General features: G+C 36.1%; 1 protein-coding gene across 2 annotated transcripts; it reads right to left on the bottom strand.

The window, feature by feature from the left end:
- Window positions 1-131: 131 nt before the first annotated feature.
- LOC140148412 (nudC domain-containing protein 2-like) lies at window positions 132-24,164 on the bottom strand. Of its 2 annotated transcripts, XM_072170346.1 has the most exons (6): window positions 24,108-24,164; window positions 9,758-9,981; window positions 8,978-9,026; window positions 7,805-7,956; window positions 3,696-3,808; window positions 345-466 (listed from the first exon to the last, which is right to left on the bottom strand). In XM_072170346.1, the coding sequence occupies exons 2-5, from the start codon at window positions 9,941-9,943 to the stop codon at window positions 3,734-3,736; spliced, it is 462 nt and encodes a 153-aa protein (XP_072026447.1). In that variant the 5' UTR covers window positions 9,944-9,981; window positions 24,108-24,164; the 3' UTR covers window positions 345-466; window positions 3,696-3,733. The 2 variants fall into 2 exon arrangements, with proteins under 2 accessions (XP_072026455.1, XP_072026447.1); XM_072170354.1 differs by lacking the exon at window positions 3,696-3,808 and having other exon boundaries at window positions 132-466.
- Window positions 24,165-24,209: the final 45 nt, after the last annotated feature.

Here is a 24,209-nt window from a genome sequence, read left to right on the forward strand (position 1 = left end):
ATTTGTTCATCCAATTTTTTTTCACCAACGCCTTCTGTCTACCGACGGCCTTACATTATCCCATCACCATTACGACAACCTCAGTATCTACTCACAATTATTTCTTTTATTTGTGACCCATCAATAAACCTACCTATTGTCAGCTGGCTTCATTTGCAGATAATGAAAGAAGATGAGAAAATATAAAGAAAATAAAAAGAAATTTTGAGCTTCTTTTGTCTCATAAAACATTTTATCTGATTCTGAATTCTGATTACAAGGTGTAATTTTAAAGCTAAATAAAAGTGGTTTATCCTGGTTTTTAAATCTGAATTTTCATTTCTGAATACAATGGGTAGGTTTTTATGTGATAAGTCACATTTGTTCTCAAATTGTTCAACTATCAGATCTGATCATATTTGGACTTCCTCATAACTCTATAGCTGATATCCTTCCTGCATCAAACTTGTAGACCAGGCTCTATGTACTGCAAGCAAATATATAAAAAAGAAAAAAATGAACAAATTACTTTCAGACATTTCACAACTTCTGGCTGAAAATGTTATAATGTACTATTTAACCGAGCAAACAATGACCCGGGTATAAGTCTTATTGGATCATGGGAATAAGATGTGATGATCAGATTCATCTTTGAATTTGCCATTATTACCAGAAACAGTTCCCTAGATGACTTAATGGTATGTCTAAATATCTCATTAAGAATCAAAACATAGGATGGGAATTCCAATATAAAACATGGCTTGGAGCAATGATTGATGTAGAAATACAACTCTATTTAGAATTTTTAGTCCTTCACTTATCTAACACTTGATCATTTTTGCCCATAGCGGTGCTTACAACAGATCACCATGATCTGTTATGAAGGTTGCACTTTATGCTTACATAGTCACCAGGGTCACATACACGTATTGTAACCTTTTATAAATCGTTATTTCTATACTGCGCCAATAAAGTATCCTTACACTTTGAAAAATAATCACAATTTCCAAACTGAACAATATTGGTTACGGGGTAAATTTGTTTTTTTTAATAGATGCAGTATCTAATCCTGCACATTATGACACCACATTGAATCCAATGTGACTTCAAGAAGCAAAGTTACAAGCATTTGATTAGACAAAGGTGCAGTTTTAAAAGTGACAAACTGGCCTATTCAAAACTCCACAGACTAGACATCTGTTTTGAGAGTGGTGAATGGCTAATTTATGCGTTTGGCTTTAATTTAAAACAAAAGGATCAAAAGAAAACTGAAAAAAAAGAACTGACAAATAAAATGAAAGTTATGAAAAGTACAGAGAAGCAAAAACTGAAATAAAAACTGCTTTTGTGTTGTCTTTTTGTTTCGCTTGTTGGAATCTTTTTGCGCCTTGCATAGGCCAGTTTGTCACTTTTAAAACTGGACCTTCGTTTCAAATGCTTGTAACTTTGCTTCTTGAAGTCACATTGGATTCAATGTGGTGTCATAATGTGCAGGATTAGATAGTGCATCTATTACAAAAACAAATTTACCCCAATATTGTTCAGTTTGGAAATTGTGATTATTTTCCCAAGTGTAAGGATACTTTATTGGCGCAGTATATAACACTAGCATTGTGATATGATTATTGCTTGGGTCATTTATTTTTAAAGTACATATTCTGTGCTGCAAAAATTCTTCTATTAAAAGAGCCACCAAGATCCATTATTTCTAGAGTAAACTGATAACACAGGATGCTTCAACTTGCACACTATAAATTAAAAGTTACATTGTATTGCACTAGAACTGAGGCAATAACAAAACAGCAATTCTGTTTTTGGCAGAAAGTTGCCCTGCACAGAAAATAATTATATGATTTGATTCAAGAAGGGAATCCTACTTGAATGCAGAACAGTAAAACTTATTTGATTTCCTCAATAGTCTTAGATAACAGGTGTGATATAAAAATAAAATGGGTTCATCTGATGTTTCAGGCTGTATTGGTCCTCAGCTACAAGTGATATAGAACTTTCTTCACTACATCAAGTAAGTATGATATGGAATACACAAGTGCTACATTGACAATCTACGATCTACATACATGTATGAAGGATAAAAGAAAAAACAATCCCACAAGCAAATTGACACACGTCTTGCAAAATAAGCTTTTAGCACTATTTTTTTCGAAGCATAAAGCAGCAATTCATGTGTTAAATCTGTCCCTTGGCATGGATATGGCAACTCACATGCTGTCTGCTCCCACTTTAGTAGCACACTTGGCCATGCATTTAGCCATGCATTAGCCTAAGGAGAGAGCTACCTGAGATCATTAATGTGTTGCATTACTTGGACAACCTTTCATACAAAGATAAATATAAACACAGCCAAATTAAAAAGTCTCCACTAGTTCCATCCCCATTTAATCAGAGTCTGATGAGTTTATGGTAAAATAATTCATATAATAATTTTCTATACACTCCTTCGAAGGTTGATACCAAATTTGATATCAAAAGTTTAATCATCATGAGCATCGCAACACATTGTTTGGAAATTTGTGCAAATTTAAAAATGATATAGGAAATTGTATCACGTAGCGGAGCTAGCGTGAGTGCCAAGAATTATGTCGCCTGAATAGGCCGGCAGGTTAAAGGTTTACCCATGCATGTCAAAATACTAATCAAATACCCCACTTTTTCAATTGTGCGCATAATAAGCTGATACCCTGCATTGTCTTTTGCGTGGTCAATTCATAATTTGTCATTTTTAAAATTGCACGAATTTCCAAACAACGGCTCCTATGCTCACGATGATTAAACTTTTAATATCAAATTTGGTATCAACCTTCGAAGGAGTGTATAGAAAATTATTATATAAATTATTTTGCCATAAACTCATCAGACTCTGATTAAATAGGGATGGAACTAGTGGAGACTTTTTAATTTGGCTGTGTTTATATACATTGTAGTTCCTTGTGTTGTCTATTTTTAAAGGAATTTGCTTGCAATTAATGGACAATCATTTATTTGTTATATTAACACAGACCAACATAAAATGTATCAAAAATAAGATTTTAGGAACAAAAATAAATGTGCTAATAAAAGACCATGCAAATGGCACAGCAATCTAAAAAGACACAATCTGGTATTTACTTGACTATGCAATATGAAAGGAAGGATAAGGCCAAAAAAAACCAAGTTTGTTTCCTGTAGCGCGCATTTCGTTTTGACGGCTTTTTTGCGCATTTAGATTTTTTTGTCACTTTTGGGGAAAAAAAAATCGCAAAAAATAATATAAAACACTACTGGAGTAAACATTTACACATCACACAACAAACAAGCTTAGTGAAAAACTACTGGAGAAAACATCACACATTTTTTTAATACTTTTTTAATCTGCAGGTTGAAAGGGGATCATAAATATTCTTGATTAATCTTGAATATGAAGAAATATGATTTTTTTGTGTGTCAGAGAGACCAACTATAAATTTCCATTCCAATTTGGAGCAAAAAAGGTATTTTTTCATTTGAAGACATGGATTATAAAAAAAAATAAAAATAAAAAACCGCATTTCGCATTTGACCTGCTACAGGAAACAAACATGTTTTTTTTGGCCTAAGACTTAAAAATTGTTATCATTTGGTGGCATAGTTTGTCAAAATAAAAATTTGAACAGAACATCTTGGATTGTGCCTTTCAAATGCAAATATGCCAAGTAACAGGTTATAGATAACAAACTGACCTTTAGCCTTAATTCTTTTGGGGTCCTTTTGGGATGGGTCAGTTTTCAAACTGAGGGCCTCCACCGGAGTAATTGCCTGATATATCTGCTCCGCTGAAGTCAAACCCTGGATTCTGAACACAATCAATTATAGAGAAAAGAGCAATTTACCAAAAAGTTTTTGTCATTTTTTGTAATCACAAAATATACATACTTTGCATAACATTAAAAATTGCGAAATTCATTTCCAAATTAAGAAGGCATGATGGAGTCATCAGTATATATGCATAGAATCATCAAATAGGCTAGGCCGTTATGGCAACCAATTCATTATGCTTTAATCTAAAATTATTTTGTCAAGATATGATTTCATTACAAAATTTTAGGGTTATATGGACTCACAATTAGTTGGGCACAAGCATTGCTAAATTTATTTCCCATTTAGACCCTCACATTTACTTGTGCTTATTATATTTGTTTATTCACTAAATATGTTTATTTTATTTAATGCTAGCCATTTTAAATTTAAAAAAAGGATACCGCATTTTGCAACTTATTTTAAATATCACTTGTTTAGTACGCTGGTACAATGCAACAATCTAAATTTACAACCAATTATACAGTTGCACATTATAACTATTTACAATGTAGGTTTACTGACTTTTATGATGTTTTCTGTTGTTTTTAGGCATACTATTACTAATAATAAAGATTACACTAGAACTACAAGGCAATTGGGCACGATGTTTTCAAAAGCTATTTAATGCAAATCAAAGTCGATCCATTGATCCCTGTTTTCCCCCAATATGATTTTTCATTTTACAACTTTTTATATATTTTTTAGTAAGTTTAGATGCAAACACTTTATTACACTATAATCTGCAAACTAAATTTACAACCAATTAGTACACACACACACTTTTATGTTTTCTGTTGTTTTTAGGCATACTCTTACTAATAATAAAGATTACACTAGAACTTCAAGGCAATTGGGCATGATATTTTCAAAAGCTATTTAATGCAAATCAAAGTCGACCCATTGATCCCTGTTTTCCCCCAATATGATTTTTCATTTTACAACTTTTTATATATTTTTTTAGTAAATTTAGAGGTCGACAATTTATTACACTATATGCAACAAACTAAATTTACCAATTAGTACACACACACACACACACACACCATTATAATTTACTGTTAGTTTTCTGTTGATTTTAAGGTATCCAAAGTAAAGATTCCAATAATGGAGCAAAGTTCACGTATCTTAAAAGTGATAATGAAATTTAAAAAACATTTTCAACTGAACATTTTCTACTTATATAAGACCAAATTAATTAGCCAAATATGCTTGACTGCCATGTGGATGACTTGTCATTTTTCTGTATGTGTCTGTCATTACTTTTGTGATCCCTTGTAAATTTGGCCAATTCATTATTGTCTTGTATATATATCAATTCTTCAGTGAAATTCATGTTAGACTAATTTTTCATGACAAAGATACCAGATGGTACCAGCAATGGTTATGCAACTCTGCCCTCTACAATTCAAGTGCTTTAAAAACAGCCAATAAAAAGATATGGCATCCCTGTGGGGGCATCCTTTAGCGTTTCATGTTGTCTCTATAGTTTGTGTGGTTTATAACGCTTATAACTGGCGAAATGAGACTCATAACATTGTGTATTGCTATAGAAGATCATGCACACACTTACGCTAGATACGCATTGCATATTCATGACTGGCATTTGCTGTGTGTTTTGACACATGCAGTAACAAAAACTGAGTAATTTTCGCCAATTATAAGCCAAAAGCCAAATAAACTATAAGATGCCAATCTAGTGAAATTAAATTATGTACAGGGTGTATCAAAATTAAGTATAGTTTGAAAAATGCCACTAGATCAAAAAGTATGAGGTCTGTGGTCAAAATTCTCTAGTTGATAACTTAAAATCAACATCTTGTCCTCCTATAGCTGAAAAAATCACTGGCCTATGACCAATGAGTATCCATTTTAATGTTGCTATTCTCCTTGTCAAGTAAAACCTAGCATATGTAAGGAGATAGTTGCCCAGATTTACCAAAAGTCACGTGTTATGTAACTCACACATGCACAGGATTGGAACCCTAACAATGTGGACAAATGATCTGTACACCTGCATGTTTCTCTTGGCTGCACAACAATAACAAGCACCGGGCATTTAAACCCAATTGACTTCACAAGAACTGCTTTTTGTACTGCTCACAAAAGTAGCCACCAAATCCTTATTAATGGTCACACACCAGTGATTTTTCAGCTGTAGGAGGACAAGATGTTGATTAAGTTATCAACTAGAGAATTGCCAAAGACCTCATACTTTTGAATCTAGCGACATTTTTCAAACTGTATACTTAATTTTGATACACCCTGTATTGTGAATTGTGGGTGAATAATGCATATGAGTGAAACACATTTTGTAACAACACCAATGCAACCAGCAATTAAAGACACACAATATATGCACCATCATTCTTGTTGGATCCTATTGTAAATTCAAGGAAGATTGATAGACCATAAAATATACTGCTCCCAGAAAGTATCCTTACACTTGGAAAAATTATCACAATTTAAAAACTGAACCATATTTGGGTAACTTGGTTTTTTTAATAGATGCACTATCTAATCCGGCACATTTTGACACCCCATTGAATCCAATGTGAGTTCAAGAAGCAAAGTTAAAAGCATTTGATTAGACGAAGGTCCAGTTTTAAAAGTGACACACTGGCCTATTCAAACCTCCACGGACTAGACATCTGGTTTTGAGAGTGGTAAATGGCTAATTTGTGTATGCCTTTAATTTAAAACAAAAGTAACAAAAGAAAACTAAAGCAAAAGAGCTGACAAATAAAATGCAAGTTATGAAAAGTACAGAGAAGTAAAAACCAAAGTAAATACTGCTTTAAATAAGGCTTCATTGAAGAATCTGTGTAGTCTCTTTGTTGCGCTTGTTGGAATCTTTTTGCGCCTAGGCCAATTTGTCACTTTTAAGACTGGACCTTCGTCTATTAAGTTGCTTGTAACTTTACTTCTTGAGGTCATATTGGAATCAATGTGGTGTCATAATGTGCAGGATTAGATAGTGCATCTTTACAAAAACAAATTTACCCCAATATGGTTCAGTTTTGAAATTGTGATTATTTTTCCAAGTGTAAGGATACTTTCTTGGCGCAGTATAGTTCAAAATTATTAAATCAGGGTGAACTTACTAATTAAGGCCAAGATAAAAAATTGTTTGCTTGCCCTCAAATGAATTTTAACAATTGGGTCGGTAGGTCGGGATTTCTTTCTTTTTTTTTCTTTTTTTTTTAATTACTAGCAAACTCTACTGTTTGTATTAATTAAGGCTCAACATATGAAAAATATGACAATTTTTGTGTCAAAATGAATCAACTAACATTACAAAACAACTAAAATGTTGAATACAAGCTCTAAAATACTTTTTTTTACATCTTCAGAATGCACAAATTTGAAAATAGAGCCAGAGAGAGTACGTATTATATGTTTTTCAAGCAATGCATGAATACTACATACATACTTCTTTTGAGTCAAAGTGTAGGCATGTACCTATGGAACCAGCAGCAATGATGCATGGAGTGGAAATAATTCACACTTCAAACCATGCAGAGTATATACATGTAAACCATGCACAAATGTATCATTACACTTACATGTAGGCCCCAAAAAATTGTTTGATTGGTGTAAAAAAATAGGGTAGGTAGGGATTTTTTTAAACTGTAAATTGTCAATCCATTGGAATGACAAAGGTAAATTGTAAAATAACAACATTTCATTTGACTTTCCTTTCCATACATCCACTTGAATGTAAGCCATCACAGCACAGTGACTCCAATTTCAAAAGGTGTGAGAATGGGAAGACCACATAGATCTTTGAGCTTTTTTGAAATCTTACCTTTTTCATGTACATTGTAAAATGTTGTATCTTGCTCAAATACAGTAGTAGTATTGAATCAAGTGAGGTATCCAAATGCCCAGAACAATTTTATGTATCTGTGGTACCCGTTGATTGTCTTACTGAATGCAAGTTTCATCAAGACTTTGCCTCTTAAGTGTAGGCCTACTAATTGTGATAACCTACCTCTTTCTGGAATTTCTCTAATGTTAGTTTCTTCTCCATGGCATCAAAGACCAGTGGATCTGCCTGGAACTCACTCTTAAGTAGAGACTTCCAGCAGTTATCAGCTGATGCGCGAGCTTTAGCCAGGACTATTCTCACCAATTTCCTATCCTCTGTTGTGAACATGACAAAATGAATATAGAAAGAAAGAGTAAAAACTGGTTAACCCAACATTGTCCTCAGAGGGTCTTAGGCTACATGCACAGAGAGAAAACACAACTCAACACACAGCCAATTTTTATTACTTCCCAATTAACTTCCAATTTTTGCGGAAATAGCTGAAGCAGTCAGAGCACCACAAGCCAGCCGCCTTGCTCCCCCCGAACAGCAAGAAAAAACCCAGCCAAAACTAAACTAAACAGGGGAACCCCAGGCCAAAAAACAATTTTGAATAGACGAGCTACATGCATATTAAAAACTGCACATATGTGGTATATGTCAGAAATAAGATTGCATGAATCATCATATGCACCACTATTGCTGAAACTATTGCAACATCTAGAGTAAGTATGATAGAGTGTAGGGGCCTGATGAATGGTGTGGGCAGGTGCAACATCGGTAGCCATCATCCAGTTGCTGATGAAAACTCTAAGGTACATGTAGGTCAAACTCCTAATGAGAAAGCCATTTCATCATCTTTGAATTGTTAAAAGTTAAAAGATAACTATACAATATTTTTATCCAGGTATAAGGTATTTATTATTGTTTTTCTTGTAGGAATTAGTCTCTTTCAAAAATATAGGCCTAGATGTAATGTATCATATATTTTTTTATAATATTTGTTTCCTCTTTGAAGTTAGTTTCTTTAAAAATATCTTCAGCAAAAGGAGCACACTAAACCATTAGATAAATGTGCCCTTTTTCACTTTGACACTGTGACATGGCACAGTCCTTCTTTCAATTCAGGATGGTATTGTTTTAACATGACACTTATATTTTTTAATTCATCAATAATGACCTCTCAGCTAACAATCCTCTTGAGATGAAATTACAAAAAGAAAACAATTTCAACTATTATGCATGCAAACACTTTGATTTTTTCAGCTAACAATCCTCTTGAGATGAAATTACAAAAAGAAAACAATTTCAACTATTATGCATGCAAAACACTTTCATTTTTTTTTTCCAACTTACCTAAACTCCATGTGCACTCATCCGTTACAACCTTTGAAAACATGTCACCCTAAAATGATGCACAGAAAAAAATATTTAAAGTTTGTGTCAGTGCATGTGTTTAAGTCCCTACTCTGTACAACCCTATGCTTAGGTAGCCCTAATTTGGTATGTGTATATTAATTGTTATATACCTCATTGGTATGTGTATATTAATTGTTATATACCTCATATCTGATTGGTTAAAAGTGGGGCATTGTTTTAACTATGCCCTGTATTTGAGAGAATTTTATCAAAATGAACTAATGACCGGTCATGGAAATTGATCGGTCATCTGCGTTCCGATCAAACTGCGCTATCGTACAACCATTCGGTATATATATAAAACAAATATTGCCTGCATTATATTCGCCACATGGTTAAAATTATAGGCCCGCTGTGATCTTAAAACCATGCTATGACCCTTGGCTGTGACTCTGATCATAGCATAGTTTGAGATCACCTTGGGCCTATAATTTTAACCATGCCCGTCATAACAGTCAATATTTGTGTACTGTTAATTAAATATTCCATAGAGGCATATAATTAGGGTTTGTTTTGTAAAGTTTCTTCGCAAACTTATCTTGTTATAGAATGGTATCACTATCACTCTTTCTGGGCATGTTTTGTATTTATTTTTTTCAGTACCACTGATGAATCCATAGGTGAAAGCTTGGGTAAATAAGTGACGTGTTCTAAATCCAATCTCACTCTTTCTACCTGTAAGGAGAAACACAAATGATATACCGGTACCAAACCTACCTTAATGATAGTCTCTCCTCTAACCACACAAGTCAGTTGTGAAGGTGCAAACACGATATTGATCTGTTTAGCTAATGTGCCTTGCGGTACATTAATTTCCACATAGACCTCTTCTATAGTTTGATACCACTGTCCCCATGATGTGTTACAAGCCACAACGCCACTACGCTCGTCAAAGTTAGACATTTTGTACCCGCAATTTTGCTGTCTTTAGTCTCCACTCACTAAAAAAATGTATACAGAAAATTTATAAAATGTTAAATTTCAGCAAGATTTTTCAGCGGTCTGCTGATTTGGTGCTATTTACATGCATGGAGTAAACACAGAAGTGGGGTTCTGACTCTGATTGGCTAATTGAATCACACCTTATTCACTGGTCAACATGCGTAGCATCGTGTGACCTAGTTCTTTTTACTTGATAATCAGAAAGAGCAAACGTACACTGTCAATGGAATTTGCTGAATACTTATTGAATGGCTTTGAGTGCGATAGGCCTACTATTAGTTACCCCCTGTTTGTTCACAAAATACGGGAAAATCTACGGTCTGGTGCCGTATTCCATGAAGCCGAAAAGTGGAAATGTACGTGGTTTTGGCAGTTTTCCCTCAAAAGTGGGGGGGGGGGTCAAACTGGGTACGGTACCGTACCAATATTGATTTATACCTCAAGTGCCATATGACCAGCTATATGACCTGCATGATTTCCATATATTGAAAAGCTGCTTGACACTAGTTATGCTGTTTTGTTTTGCAATTGATGCATAGACAGTTTAAAGAAAAATGGTCAAATATTTTTCTTCTATGTATCTTAATTACGTAATGAGAGCGTTTTTTCCGAAAAATGGCAAATGTTTATCTTGCATTAGGCCTTTACCCAAAACACGTGATGTAGGCCTATCTAGTTTTACCTCTAAATGCTCAAATTTTCTTTAAATAAAAGAAAGTCACGTCAATATTAATTAATTGTAAGGGTCCAGTAGCTAAAAATTGTGCAGTAATTACTCCCCGTCATAAAAACAAGTTTGGAAGGGTTTAAAGACCCGGGCAGATTTATAACCTTCAAACTAAATCAATTAAAATCATAGAAATCTTATTTTTTCACATATCTCGACACTTTGTTCAGCTTTGAAAGCCCCCTGACGGAATTATATCAAGCACGATTTGCATCTAATTCGGTTTAAAATTACACATTAACATCTAAACTATCAATATAAATCGAAATTAACATAATTCAAGCAAAAGCCGACTTTAATTTTGCCTGAATTTATCAAAAAGCCGATTATAGCCCCAGTTGAAAAAAAGCGCCTTGAAGGAGAATTTTTTTTTTTTAATTTTTTTTATTAATATTTTGAAAGAATAGACAGTTTAAAGAAAAATGGTCAAATATTTTTCTTCTATGTATCTTAATTACGTAATGAGAGCGTTTTTCCGAAAAAGCCAAAAAAGCATGTTTATCTTGCATTAGGCCTTTACCCAAAACACGTGATGTAGGCCTATCTAGTTTTACCTCTAAATGCTCAAATTTTCTTTAAATAAAAGAAAGTCACATCAATAATTAATTGTAAGGGTCCAGTACTCCAGTAGCTAAAAATTGTGCATTAATTACTCCCCCCCCCTCATAAAAACAAGTTTGGAAGGGTTTAAAGACCCGGGCAGATTTATAACCTTCAAACCAAATCAATTAAAATCATAGAAATCTTATTTTTTCACATATCTCGACACTTTATTCAGCTTTGAAAGCCCCCTGACGGAATTATATCAAGCACGATTTGCATCTAACAGTACGACAGCAACTTAGCTCACTTCCGGTAATTTTTACCGGCGTGACCTTTGCTGTTACGTAACGTAATGTTGTAAATCAGGTGGCACATACAGTTTTTCAGAAAACATCAAAAAAATGGAATACATGAGTGGTTTCTCCCTTCATTTCCATATTGAGCCCATAGATAAGATATGAAACATGAGTATAAGGCAAACAGTAACGTGTAAAAGTCCAATTATTGTGGAGAAAATGAATGTTTATTGTGCGCAAGTAGCCTAAAAATGAGAAAAAATGCATGTCACGATCACCAAAATGGTTATATCTGCAACTATGCGCCAACGCCGGTCGTATGCTTTTCTGTAATGATAGACATTAGCTAACTTGAGCTTGTATTAAATTTTCAGCGAAAATGATTGGTGGAACAATCGAGTCGTAGGTTGGAAAGTTGCTTTCAAAACGGCTTCCCCTCGCAATTGTGCGTGACCATAAGTGACCAGTGTCAGCAGGAAAATTAACAGCCGGCCTTGTCCATATAATCAATTAATAATTGTCAGGATCGTCCAGTTGACTACAGTGATATTTATTTATTCATACAAAATACTGCCCTGTCATTCAAAATATCGAAGTCAATATAAAACGTAATTTCAAGCCATTTGACTGAACTTACAAACAGTTTATAAAAGATTATTGTTGAACGAGACACTGAATTAGAAATAACATTGCAAAAGGTACGAGAATAAGTTAGCAGGTTGTGATGGTCTAGTGGCTAAGTCCGTGCCTGAAGTGTGTGAGGTTGGAAGTTCGAACCCTAATAGCGGGGTTTTTTTTGTTGTTGAAAATATTTATGATATTAGTAAACAACTTTCAGGAAGGGTTTCTGATCATTTGAAGCAGAAATAATGAGGTAAAATGAAAGAAAGCATTTTTTATCTTGACCGCTTGTGGTGTTCTATTGAAGATAATTAAAGTTACTCTAGACAACGAAACGCTGATTCCAATTATGTGTATGTCTGGGTATGGTGTAAGAACGGTATAAAAATTACAAATAATATTATGCCAAAATATCAGGTTTGAAATTAGTAAATTATGGCTGACGCTATCTTATTTTTTAATATGTAGGCCTACGCATAAAGAAAAAACATTGCAAACGTGTTGCATTCAAATATTTTTAATTGATCATAATAATACTGACGGGCCTACACCATAGGCCTAACAGAACAAGAGAGAAAAAAAAATCGAAATGCTGTAGGATTCGAACCTTCAACCTCTCGCACTTCAAACCACGGCGTCAACCACTAGACCATCACAACCTGCTGTAACATACTCAGTATCTTTTGCAACCTTATTTCTCATTCAGGGACTCGATCAACAATAATATTTTTAAAACTGCTTTTAAGTTCAGTCAAATGAGGTGATATTACTTTTTATATTGACTTCAATATTTTGTAAGTCAATGCAGTATTTTACTTGAATAAAGAAATATCACTGGAGTCAACTGGACGATTCTGACGATTATAATTCGATATAATGACACGGCCGGCTGCTATTTTGCTAGTGACACTTGTCACTAACGGGACACGCATACGATTGAGACACGGGCCGCTTTTGAGAGTAACTTTACAACCTACGACTCGATTGTTCCACCAATCATTTTCGCTGAAAATTTAATACAAGCTCAAGTTAGTTAATATCTATCATTACAGAAAAGCATAAGACCGGCGTTTGCATATAGTTGTAGATATAACCATTTTGGTGATCGTGACATGCAATTTTTCTCATTTTCCCGGCCACTTTGGACATGTTCAAGCTTCTTTATTTTCAATATTATTCAACTTTTACTCGTTTTTTGTTCTTTGCACAAATGTTTGGTATCTTATCCGTGATCATGGTACACAATTTAAGAAAAAAACGACCCGTGTCTCCCATTTCTGGAGCTATTTCGCTAAAACATGTTTGCCCGCCAAATTTTCAACATTTAGTTACGTAACCCGTGTTCACCAACCCGTAAAAAAATTCTATCGAACAAAAGAGGTCACGAAGTTGCCGTCGTACTGTAATTCGGTTTAAAATTACACATTAACATCTAAACTATCAATATAAATCGAAATTAACATAATTCAAGCAAAAGCCGGCTTTAATTTTGCCTGAATTTATCAAAAAGCCGATTATAGCCCCAGTTGAAAAAAGCGCCTTCGGGGGCACACCACTAAATAATCGTCCCATTGAAATACACGTGAAAACACAAGAAAGTAAATTCGTTTTTCTACCCTTTTGCCTAAAGTTGAGAAACTGTCGATGGATTTTCTAAAAGTATAAAGTCTGAAATTTAATAAAATTTATTTTTGGGGGTCCTTCAGTCGAACTTTTGAGCTACGGGCACCTGAACAGCGCCCTCACGAATTTCAGCCGATAATTTCGCCTCTTTACCAGTTCCGGCCTTGATATTTATATTCCGACAGCCTGTCACTAATGCACAAATCAATTGTAGTCCCGGCCCCCCCGGGGCCGGGGATAGCGGGGACCTACCCGGGGACTTGGCCAGGGATGTAACAGCTCAATGTGTCCCGCAGTGCGGGACGAAGCGGGGCGTGTACGGGATGTAATGCCTCTCAAACAGGCCGGGATCTACCCCGGGAGTGTACCCGGGATGTAATAGAAGAGTACTCAGAACTGTGCCGGGTCGTATGCGGGGGAAACACTCGTCTGTTCTAGCGATTTACCCGGGGAATACACGTTTCTCGATAATTTTGGTTTGAGCTCGTGAAATACAGGCGATCGCCATTTGGTTCATTTCCTATCAAAATAGGAGCACCGATTCATGTGGTTTTGTTTTTCAGACAGTGGCAGACAAGCAGACAACACAGCCAGGGTTGCCATAGTAGTAGGCCTACGATTTTTCCGGAATTCAGTACGGAAATGGTCAAGAAAACAGAGTACGGATAATGGATTTTTGTCCTAAAGTATGTTTTTCAAAAAGTTTGATATGCATTAAAAATATTAAAGCCTAGCTATTTTTACTGCTCGTATTTGGCGAAATACAGACCTGCACTGTACCCCAGTCCCGCATTCCATGCAAAGTTTTAAAAAAATGGGATGTGCCATATTTCCGTCATTAATGAAAACTATTAATGTGCATGCACGATCCGAAAACAATGTCGGAAACCGATCTTATAGGCCTAATTTTTTGCACAAATAGAGCTATAATGCATATTTATAATGAAAAATATTAATGTGCATACAAAATCCGAAAGTCAGGAAAAAATATGTCGGAAACTGACCATCTTGTAGGCCTATTAAATAATTTGTTTTATTTGTATTTTATGTGTATTTTTTATTAATCATCTAACTGCTACATATTAATTAAAGAAGATGATTTCCGTTATTATTTTTCATTAACCATCTTAATGCTACGATAGGCTATGTCTAGTCTTCTAAAGGTATTTAGTTAACTATGTAGCTATATGGTGAAAAGAATATTGAAGCCTATAAGATGGTTTCAGAAATCGTGTTTGCTCATTGATATTTTTCTTAAACCATAAATAAATAAAGAACTCCATTTCGGTTTTGAGGCCACATGCCAATTGCCAAATCAATGATGACTGTTCACGATATTAAACTGGTGCCGATATGGTGAAATTTCTATTCACTCGAATAGTAAATAGTTTGGCGGAAACCCAAATTTATCCGTCATTTGAGTGCTGGTTCTATCATTTCTATACAGACAATTTAACAGTGTTAAAAATATTTTGATCATCAACGATAGACGCAATATATGCGGTGCGAAGAACTATGGCCATCGGCAAGTTGATGATGTTCTTGCTCGACGCAATCACAAGATTGAGAGCCTGTCCCGACCCCTTAGGGACGGGGTGTATGCGGGGACTTCGAACATGGTGCCCGGGGCTAGGGGCGGGGACTTGGCCGGGATGTACCCGGATGTACACGGAAATAGTGCCCGCCTCTGCGGGACTAAGCCGGACTGTACATGTTTGTAACAGTTTCCAAAATTACATCCCCGGGTAGGTCCCCGCTATCCACGGCCCCTGGGGGGCCGGGACTACAATTGATTTGTGCATAATTCACAATCGATTTGAAACATTTTTGGAACAGATTTTTAATGTTGAGGTCCTACTCTATTCTTTTCATAAAAACAAGCACGATTCACTTAAATTCAGTACCCTCTAGAGGCTGATATATTTCGCCCAAGCGCTATTTTTTACCGGGACTATACAAGGTTACACCAAATGCGGAAGGATTTAGTGTAGTGCCCTCATAAGCAGAGATGAGGTTACATGCTATGTGTAAAGGGCTACATGCTGAAGATAGCACATTCTAATGGTGGGACACCGCTGTTTATTTTGCGTAAAATCCGCAACTTAGTTGTACCGAAGAGCTTAAAACGACTGGTAACGAGACTATGCCCTTGACACAATTAAAGATGGATGCTGGCGGTCTGCACGTAAACAATAGCCGTGGTGGAATAAAAATGCTGCAAAAAGGTGTTAATATTGCAAGAGTAACTACATTTTCGAATCGAAGGTAATTATTTGATCTAAGATATTCTTAAAATGAATCCGGTTTCATCATCAGTGATAAATATTTCCTGAAATTGTACATTACTTTGCACCCAAATTCTGTACTTGTTTCCGGAGCTCTGCACCGTGCTGCAACAAGGCAGTAGCAGCGTAGGATTTTCAAATCTTTTGTACTTTACCCATGATTTTGGGCACTTGGTACACCTTCTTTTATATCTGATCTTGTATGCAAGTGAATAAAAACGCTCTCAATAGGCTGAATTAATGAATGGCCCAAGGTTAAAAAATGTCCTTTTAAAAAAAAAAAACGATTTCAATATCATGCATGTATATGGCATGCATGTATTTCTGAGTGCTATGCCATGTAAATGGGCAATGATGGCTATGTGTATGTAAACATGTACGTTAGCAAGGCCGTGGATGTACCTAGAAGGATTATATTGCACAGAGATGCTAATATAAAAAATATTATGACCGAGCAGCTGGCTTCTGTTGGGTTGAAGTAAGCTTACTGTCTGTGCGTCATTTGATCTAGAACTCGTATCTACTATCCACGATGACACAGTGAGTGTGAACACGGACAGAGATAGAGCATGGAACTATTTAATTACTTCAGTCACTTAATCGTCGCCAATTTTCAAACACATTAAAAAATTCTTTATTAAGTTTAATGTTACCGGGGTACCGAAATTTATTTTGATGACATATCTGTATCTTCAGAGCAGCCAAAGTTTGCTCATTTTTATTTTATGAGATTAACCATGGCCCCATGCTCACAATTCGCTGATGATGTGTCATTTGAGCAGCTTTTTCAGGGTGCTGTACCCATCGTGATCTGCTTTGTTGTTTACTTCCGAATTTTCATTGCTAATGTGGTGTTATGCTTGACTGATTCTGACATGATTTGGAGATACATGTAGCTCCAAAGCTCAATCCATAATAATCAATCATTGGTTTCTATATCAGTGGCCTGTATTAAAGATAGACTTCTCGATCAAATGTGTTATGTGTGTGACATGCGTTAGGCCAAAAAAAATTATTGTTTTGCCCTCAACCGTCCGACCCTAAATCCTGAAAAATCAGGGTCGCAATTTTTTTTTTTTGAATGATGAATTTTACAGATTTGTTCAAAAACTCAATGTTTTTCACCTAAAAGTAATATTTTATTGAAAGACTAGTCTTTAATTGATGTCTAACAGGTATCCAGAAGTCAAAATTGACAAATGTCCCTAATTGAAGAAGCATTATTTAATATTTGAGAATAAAAAAAAGAAATCCGACCGTCCGACCTAAATTTCCCACTTGAGGGCAACACAATAATATTTGTTTTGCCTAATCATGATATTATCATGCAATTCATTTCAAGTAGGCCTACTTCACCCCCATCATCCCAGATTCCCCCATCCTAGAAAATGTGGGGCTGTAAGCTGGGTTTACATACATTTTTAATTAACAGGAATTAACCTGTTGGTGCACTCTAGGGGTGGAACGTAGCATGTTGGAATATTTCCAACCCTATACAACCCACGGATTGGCAATGGTAGAATGCACCCTGGTAGTCTAGCTTCGAATTTGCCGGGAATTTGCTCACCAATAGCTTTTGAGGCTAGAAATTGATGAAGAACGACACCATAATAGCAAGGGTAGTTCGGAAATAATGATGGGGTCATCGCATCAAAACTGTTGCTAAAATTGCACTTCAACTAAATTATAGACTGTTCAAAATAACCAAAAATTACAAGTGCCATCATTTTCCCACATTCCATGGGATAGGTGGTGACGAAAGTACTCAAAACTCACTAAAAAAAAAGCGGCGAGTTGGTGCTCATTGCTTTTTAATAGAAATGATGGACATCAAGATTGTGTTGTTGAAATTGGGAATAGGCAGGCTGCTTTTGCCTGTATGGTCTGTCATTTTGTTCACTTTTCCTCCACGATTCTTCAATTTGTACACTCAAATGCGACAGAAATAAACCCATGTAGGTTTGTCAGTTGAGCATTTTTCTTGTGCAAATGACCTTATACCTGTAAATTTTAAGATCTGTAAAAATTTTTCAATTTTTTATCCTTGCTCCATTCATAGTTTTTTTTCCAAAAAAAAGCACACCTGAGACACAAAAATCTAGGTCAGACAGGCCTGTAGAACAGGGTTTTTTGTCACCTAAACCTAGCTGTAATTTCAGCTTAAGTTATCAAGTTAAGTTTTTTCTTTTATTGCTCTATTTTCACAGAAAAGAACATGGATGTTCAAGAGAAACTGGGCGAAGATATGTAGTTCCATTCATGAAGAGGGTTGGTGCTGGTGTACATTGTGACATTGTCATCGCGTGATAACGACACGTCTGGACAAGGATGTTATACAATGATGTGCAAATCATGTTAAATTTGCTTTACTGCTTGGACTTTCTAAAACACAAACAATAATGTTCCAGCTGGTGTTCCCGAGGTACCTGACTGGTACACACAGAGTACCTACACATTACAATGCTGTACTGCAAAAGTCAAGTACCGATGGTGAACCTGTGCAGTATAGGATGTTTTGTTACCTTGGTAACACATCAAAAATTCAAAAAAGGACAATACACATCAGGGGCTATTTTAACGTGCCTCACTGTCACGTACGTGACGAGATAAAATATTCGTGCAGTGACAATTAACCATCCGTGTAGATATGCTTTAATAGTAGACAATGGTAGAGCCTTTCTTACGGTCACATTCAGGTAAAAATGTCAATTTTTTTATTTTTGAAACGGACTCTACTTCATCAACACTTTTATCTCATTGCACGAACGTGACGGTGAGGCACGTTAAAATAGCCCCTGATACACATCGAGTCTTATTGAGTTCTATAATTTGAAATTGATATCAAAAATAAGAAAGCACCCTAGATAATTAAAAGAACTATTCTCTTTGTCTGATTTCTTGCAAGAAGACCAATAAGGGGCTGAGCAATAATTATCAGCTCCCGGGCGGGTAAAATATCCGAACGGCTCGCCAAAATCGCTTGCCCCCTCGCCCACCAAAAATCGCTTGCCCCCCCCCTTTCGCTCGCCAAAAATTTCTTGCCCCCAATTTTACCCTCCCCAGGGCTCATAATTATTGCACAGCCCCTAATTTGAGATCGTTTTCATAAAAATCAGAACAATTTCATTTTCATTAGACCTATGACGTCACAATGTTACTCTTTTGTTCGTAACTCTATGAAGGTCTAAACAAATTGTTTGATTGGCATAACGTAAAAAATATTAGGGTAGGTCGGTCAGTAATTTTTGTTTTGCACACATTTTAAGCTGTAAATTGCGTATGATAAAAGGTTGTGGAATTTTTTAATTAATTAAAATTTCCTTTGCAAAAAAAGTAAGAAAAAAGTCTAGGGTCGGGCTTATTTCTAGGTCGGTCGGATTACTCCAATCAAACAATTTTTTAGGCCTAACCGTACGTCATAGGTATGTCAAAGTATACTTTTTCTGAATCTTTATTGCCAAAGGAGGATTACGATAGTGTAGGTTTTGAACAGGATTTGTGTAATTTTAAAATTGACCCTATGTGGAAAGTTCAACGACCTGTTTCTTTTCTTATGACAAAAGCTTTCACCATCCAAATATGCAGTTCAAATTGATGTAAAATACACTATGCATGAAGAAAATTAAATATGTTATGAAAGTGTAACAAACTTCTGGTGAATCCTTACTTTGTCACACTCTGATCAATCATAAACATACACAACCATATTCATATGGCCAGTTATTGGGTAGCCATGGATAGCCGAGTTCAATACTGCAGGACTATTCCAAGCTGGAGAAGCTGTGCAATAACTTAGAGTAATACAGTAGCTTGTGATGGAGTAGCTGTGGAGTAATTCTGAAGTTAGAGCATGGAAGTTACCAGCTTGCAGCCCTGCAGTAACTCTGCTATATATGGGCTACTAAAAAACTTGGGTAGTACTACTGTCTGTTCAATTAGCTTAGATTCTTGTATTTTTAAGATATTTGAAAAAATAAAAATTTGTGGTCAAAGTCATCAAAAAAATGTGTTAGTATTGTTAGTGTGAGATGTATAGTTTCAGAGACATGTTTACTTTAAAGGGGCATTTCGTGCTCATCGCCCCCACTTTTCTACGGTCCAACATCATTCCATAAACCATTTCACAATTCAGGGACTTTGCTACTTCATGAGACATTCCACAAATAAAGTTCGCAACCAGGATCAGCCCCAGAGTTTAGTACGTTTTTCCACAAGAGCATACTAGGCACATCGCCAGGTTCGAATCCGCAGCCTCTCGCACCATAGTCGAACACCTTATCGATTGAGCTAACTTGACTGCTCCAGACATATTAATTGATAATTAATTTTGGATTTATAAAGCGCCTTTCTCCAGAACTTAGATGACTCAAAGCACTGTAATTTCGCTGCAATGGTGAATAATCACAATCAGATCGCATCAACTAGGTTGCTGACGAGCAGCGCACACCAGGGTTCAATTGTTTAAAAATTTGCATAGCAGTTTTTTGGTTAATTCATCATAATCAGGATAAAAGTGCTATACAAATGCAAAATTGGGTAGCAGTTACTTCAAAATATGGAGCAAACTGCTATGCGATACAGCCGATTCAACCTGGCGCACACCTATCCGCATTTAGATTGTAACATTCACCAATTATCTGTGCAGCTCCCCAAATTCCATTGGGTGAAGGAAGCTTTTGCTACTCAAAAACTAATCACCGATTTTTGTGATACAGGAGGAAACCGGAGATCCCGGAGAAAACCTGCGAGTGAGCATGGAATCGGGATAAACCAAGTGCACATGAGTCCTTGGGCGCTGGGGCTTGAACCCGAGACCTCAGTGGTGCAAAGCGAGGAACTACCGCTCGCTTAACTCACCCTCCCTAGGTGAAGTGGGAAGTGATTTTGGCAGACCTTTTGACAATTGACCACCCTGGGGGTAGACATGATTATGGCACCACCCCTAAGCTTTATCAATAAGCCTACTCAGTGCTGCCGACAAGGGGGTTATGGGGGTGCCTGTAAAAAATAAAGAAAACATACCTTAATGGGCAAGGTTAATGGGGCCATAAGGGACTGTTCACAAACATTTGTTAGGGGGCCTGATGCAAAAGGGGTCCCTGAAAATTTTGACCCTCCTAAGGGGGGCCCTGAAAAAAATGACAAATTTTCCTAGAAAAATTGAGTTAAAATGCTTTTCTATGGGGTTGACCCATAATTTTAATGCCAAAAAGGGGGGGCCTGAAATTTTTGAGGTCTGTATTAAAAGGTGGGGCCCCAAAAATGTTTCATGATGATTTTTTTTTTTTTGCATCAGGCCCCCTTACAATTGCTTGTGAACGGTCCCTAAAAGCACAGAAATTGGCCCGGCGTTCATTTTACCCGCAGTGGCTCTCGGCAGCATGACTGGGCCTACTAGGCCTATCCCGCATGTAGGCCTACATCATGCATCATTCATGAAAATCATTTTCATGAAATTATGTTGATGAAGGCCTACATGAGGCCTATCCCGCATGTAGGCCTACATCAACATCATTTCATGAAATTTATTTTCATGAAATGATGTTGATGTAGGCCTACATGCGGGATAGGCCTAGTAGGCCTAGTCATGCTGCCGAGAAATGCTTCAGTTTTCAGCAGGGGTCAGACAGTGTTTTCCTTAACCAATAAATCATTTTTAATATAATTTATTATTTATTTATTTATTAAAATTTAATTATGAAGGTTTTACGTATTCCCCATGTCCCTGCCATGCCGGGCTGCCATGAGATTCACAGCTAGCGTCCCCGGCGCGGGCTAGCGTGCTGCGTGGGCGGCCGTAGTTTCTTCGTGATTAAACAACAGCCTGCATTTTTAATGCTGTTCCGCCGTGTCGCTGGCGTGTATTTAAATGCCATAATAAACTGGATCTAGCTCTGTAATATTTAGAGTTCAGTATGTCATGCAGATATTTTTTTTAATAATACTCAATCTCTATTTTGGCATCTGAAAATGTACACATTTCTGTTCCATACACGACTCTGGTTCCATACTGCTCTTCCTCGATTAGCTAGCCAGTACGTGTCACATGTCATGTCATGCTGACTTGTTTGTAAACAAACCACCTCAGAAGGGGCTAGTTACAGATAGGCCGGCCTACCTGTGACGGATTTATAATATAATTTCTTTAATTATAATAGTATTAAAGTTCATACATTTCAATGAAATGATTTCATTTCAAATTTAATGGAGTGGATGAGGTTGAAATATATCAACATGGACTTATTAATATTGAATTCGAGAAGTTAGAGAAAATCATGGTAGAAAAACCGGTAAATTCAATTTTCCTTTAAAATCTAAATCGACCTATTGAGAAAGAAACTAAAGGTTCAGTGTATTTATCAAAGGCCGTTGTTTCATAATAAAATATTCCAATCAGTGGGATAACCTCAGAAAAAATGTAAAATTGTGATCAAAAAGGTGATTTTTATCTTATAATCAGTGTTGACATGATAAAATGTTGCATATTTTGAACCCTTTTGAATGAAGTGAATTTAATATTTTGAAGAGCCTAAGCAAGGAAAAACCATTTCTAACTTCTAGGAATAACGCTTTTAAACAAAAATAATATCGGGTTCAAGTAATTGGACACAAGAAATTGAAGCTTTGGAAGGAACTGTGACCAGGTGCGTCTTATGTACGGTATCGCGAAAATGGTTGAAATTTCCCGCCATTTCCTGCTGTAAATGCCGTGCCCATGCGCGAGCGCGTACAACTAAAATGTCATGCATAAACAGCGGTGGGGAATTTTGATCACAAGAATTTATGTGGTGGAATAAATTAAACACATTTAAACACAGTTTTTGGCAACAAATTTCAACCAAATTGATATTTTAAGTGGACTATAATGCAGTAGGACTTTAAATAATCAAGTTTGGCCACAGAAGACATTGGTGAGTAAGTCATTTGTTGTGAAAAAACCAGCTGTACATTGAAAGTATGCTTTCCTAGTTTGTATGTGGATTGTAAGTATGTACCATTTTCTGCGTATTAAGTGATATCATGGATGCTTAGCGTGAGCCGCTCGGCCCCGGTCGCTCGGCCTATCTCGAACAAAATCACCTGCATGCATAGCTGTTGAAGAACGAGTAGATTTAGACTCGCTGAGTCTCATGGACGCCGTTCCTATGTCCATCAGACTCGTATTTCCCATTTTGGATGTCAATGGGAAATACACACTTAACGATTCTTGCCAAGTTATAAACTTGAAAAAAATCTTTAAAATTTTATCAATGTATATAAAAGTGGTACCAACCTTATTGTGCTTGCTAATTTAAGACTCGGTTGAAACAAAATTAAGGATCGAATGCATTTTAGTGTCCAAAAAGGCAAAATTATCGTCAAAGTTCGGTCGAAATCGGCACCCTTGCGAAGGGTTCAGAATTCAATCGAACGAAAATATCCGATCTTTGCGATCAAAAACACAAAATTACAACTTTAAACATACTATTGGCAAAAGACATTATTACCAAACAATATAGAATAGAAAATTTGACATCATTTTCTCAAAATATTGAAGAAATTTGCTCACTTGACATCGAAAAAGTACGCAATCCAATTCCCGTTCAAACGTGTGAGAAACTGAAAGTGCGATAATCGTGACTAGTAGATTTGTTGTACTATAACTATCACAGCAATTTTTGACACGAAGATATACTGGTTGATGACGCTGTGTGTCATCATGCATCAATTGTCAAACATGCAAAGTTCAAGCATGCATCAACATGTCAATCATGTCGTGTATTGGCGTCATGGAACCAAACGTTCTGTAGCCGTGTAACATAATGAAGATGAAGATGCATGCATGTCAAGTTACAAGTTACACTTACAGTACCGGTAAGCTTAAAAAATTAAAATTAAAAATATAAAAATAATAATTTGAAATTCAAGTAAGCTAAATAATAATCATGTAAAGTTTATTCTTGACTTGATAATATATAGATGGTGCTTAGACTACAAAAATAAAACTTCCCACTGACATTTTATCATTTTATCGTCTTGTTTTTGTTTACCTTTCTCCCTCGCGGTGAAAACAAACACTTCCGATGTCTGACACGTGTGACCTCCAATGACCTTTGTTTCGTGTACTTTCTTTTTACCCACAACTCAACACG

Source organism: Amphiura filiformis, chromosome 1 (assembly GCF_039555335.1).
Source record: "Amphiura filiformis chromosome 1, Afil_fr2py, whole genome shotgun sequence".
Classification (NCBI taxonomy): Eukaryota; Metazoa; Echinodermata; class Ophiuroidea; order Amphilepidida; family Amphiuridae; genus Amphiura; species Amphiura filiformis.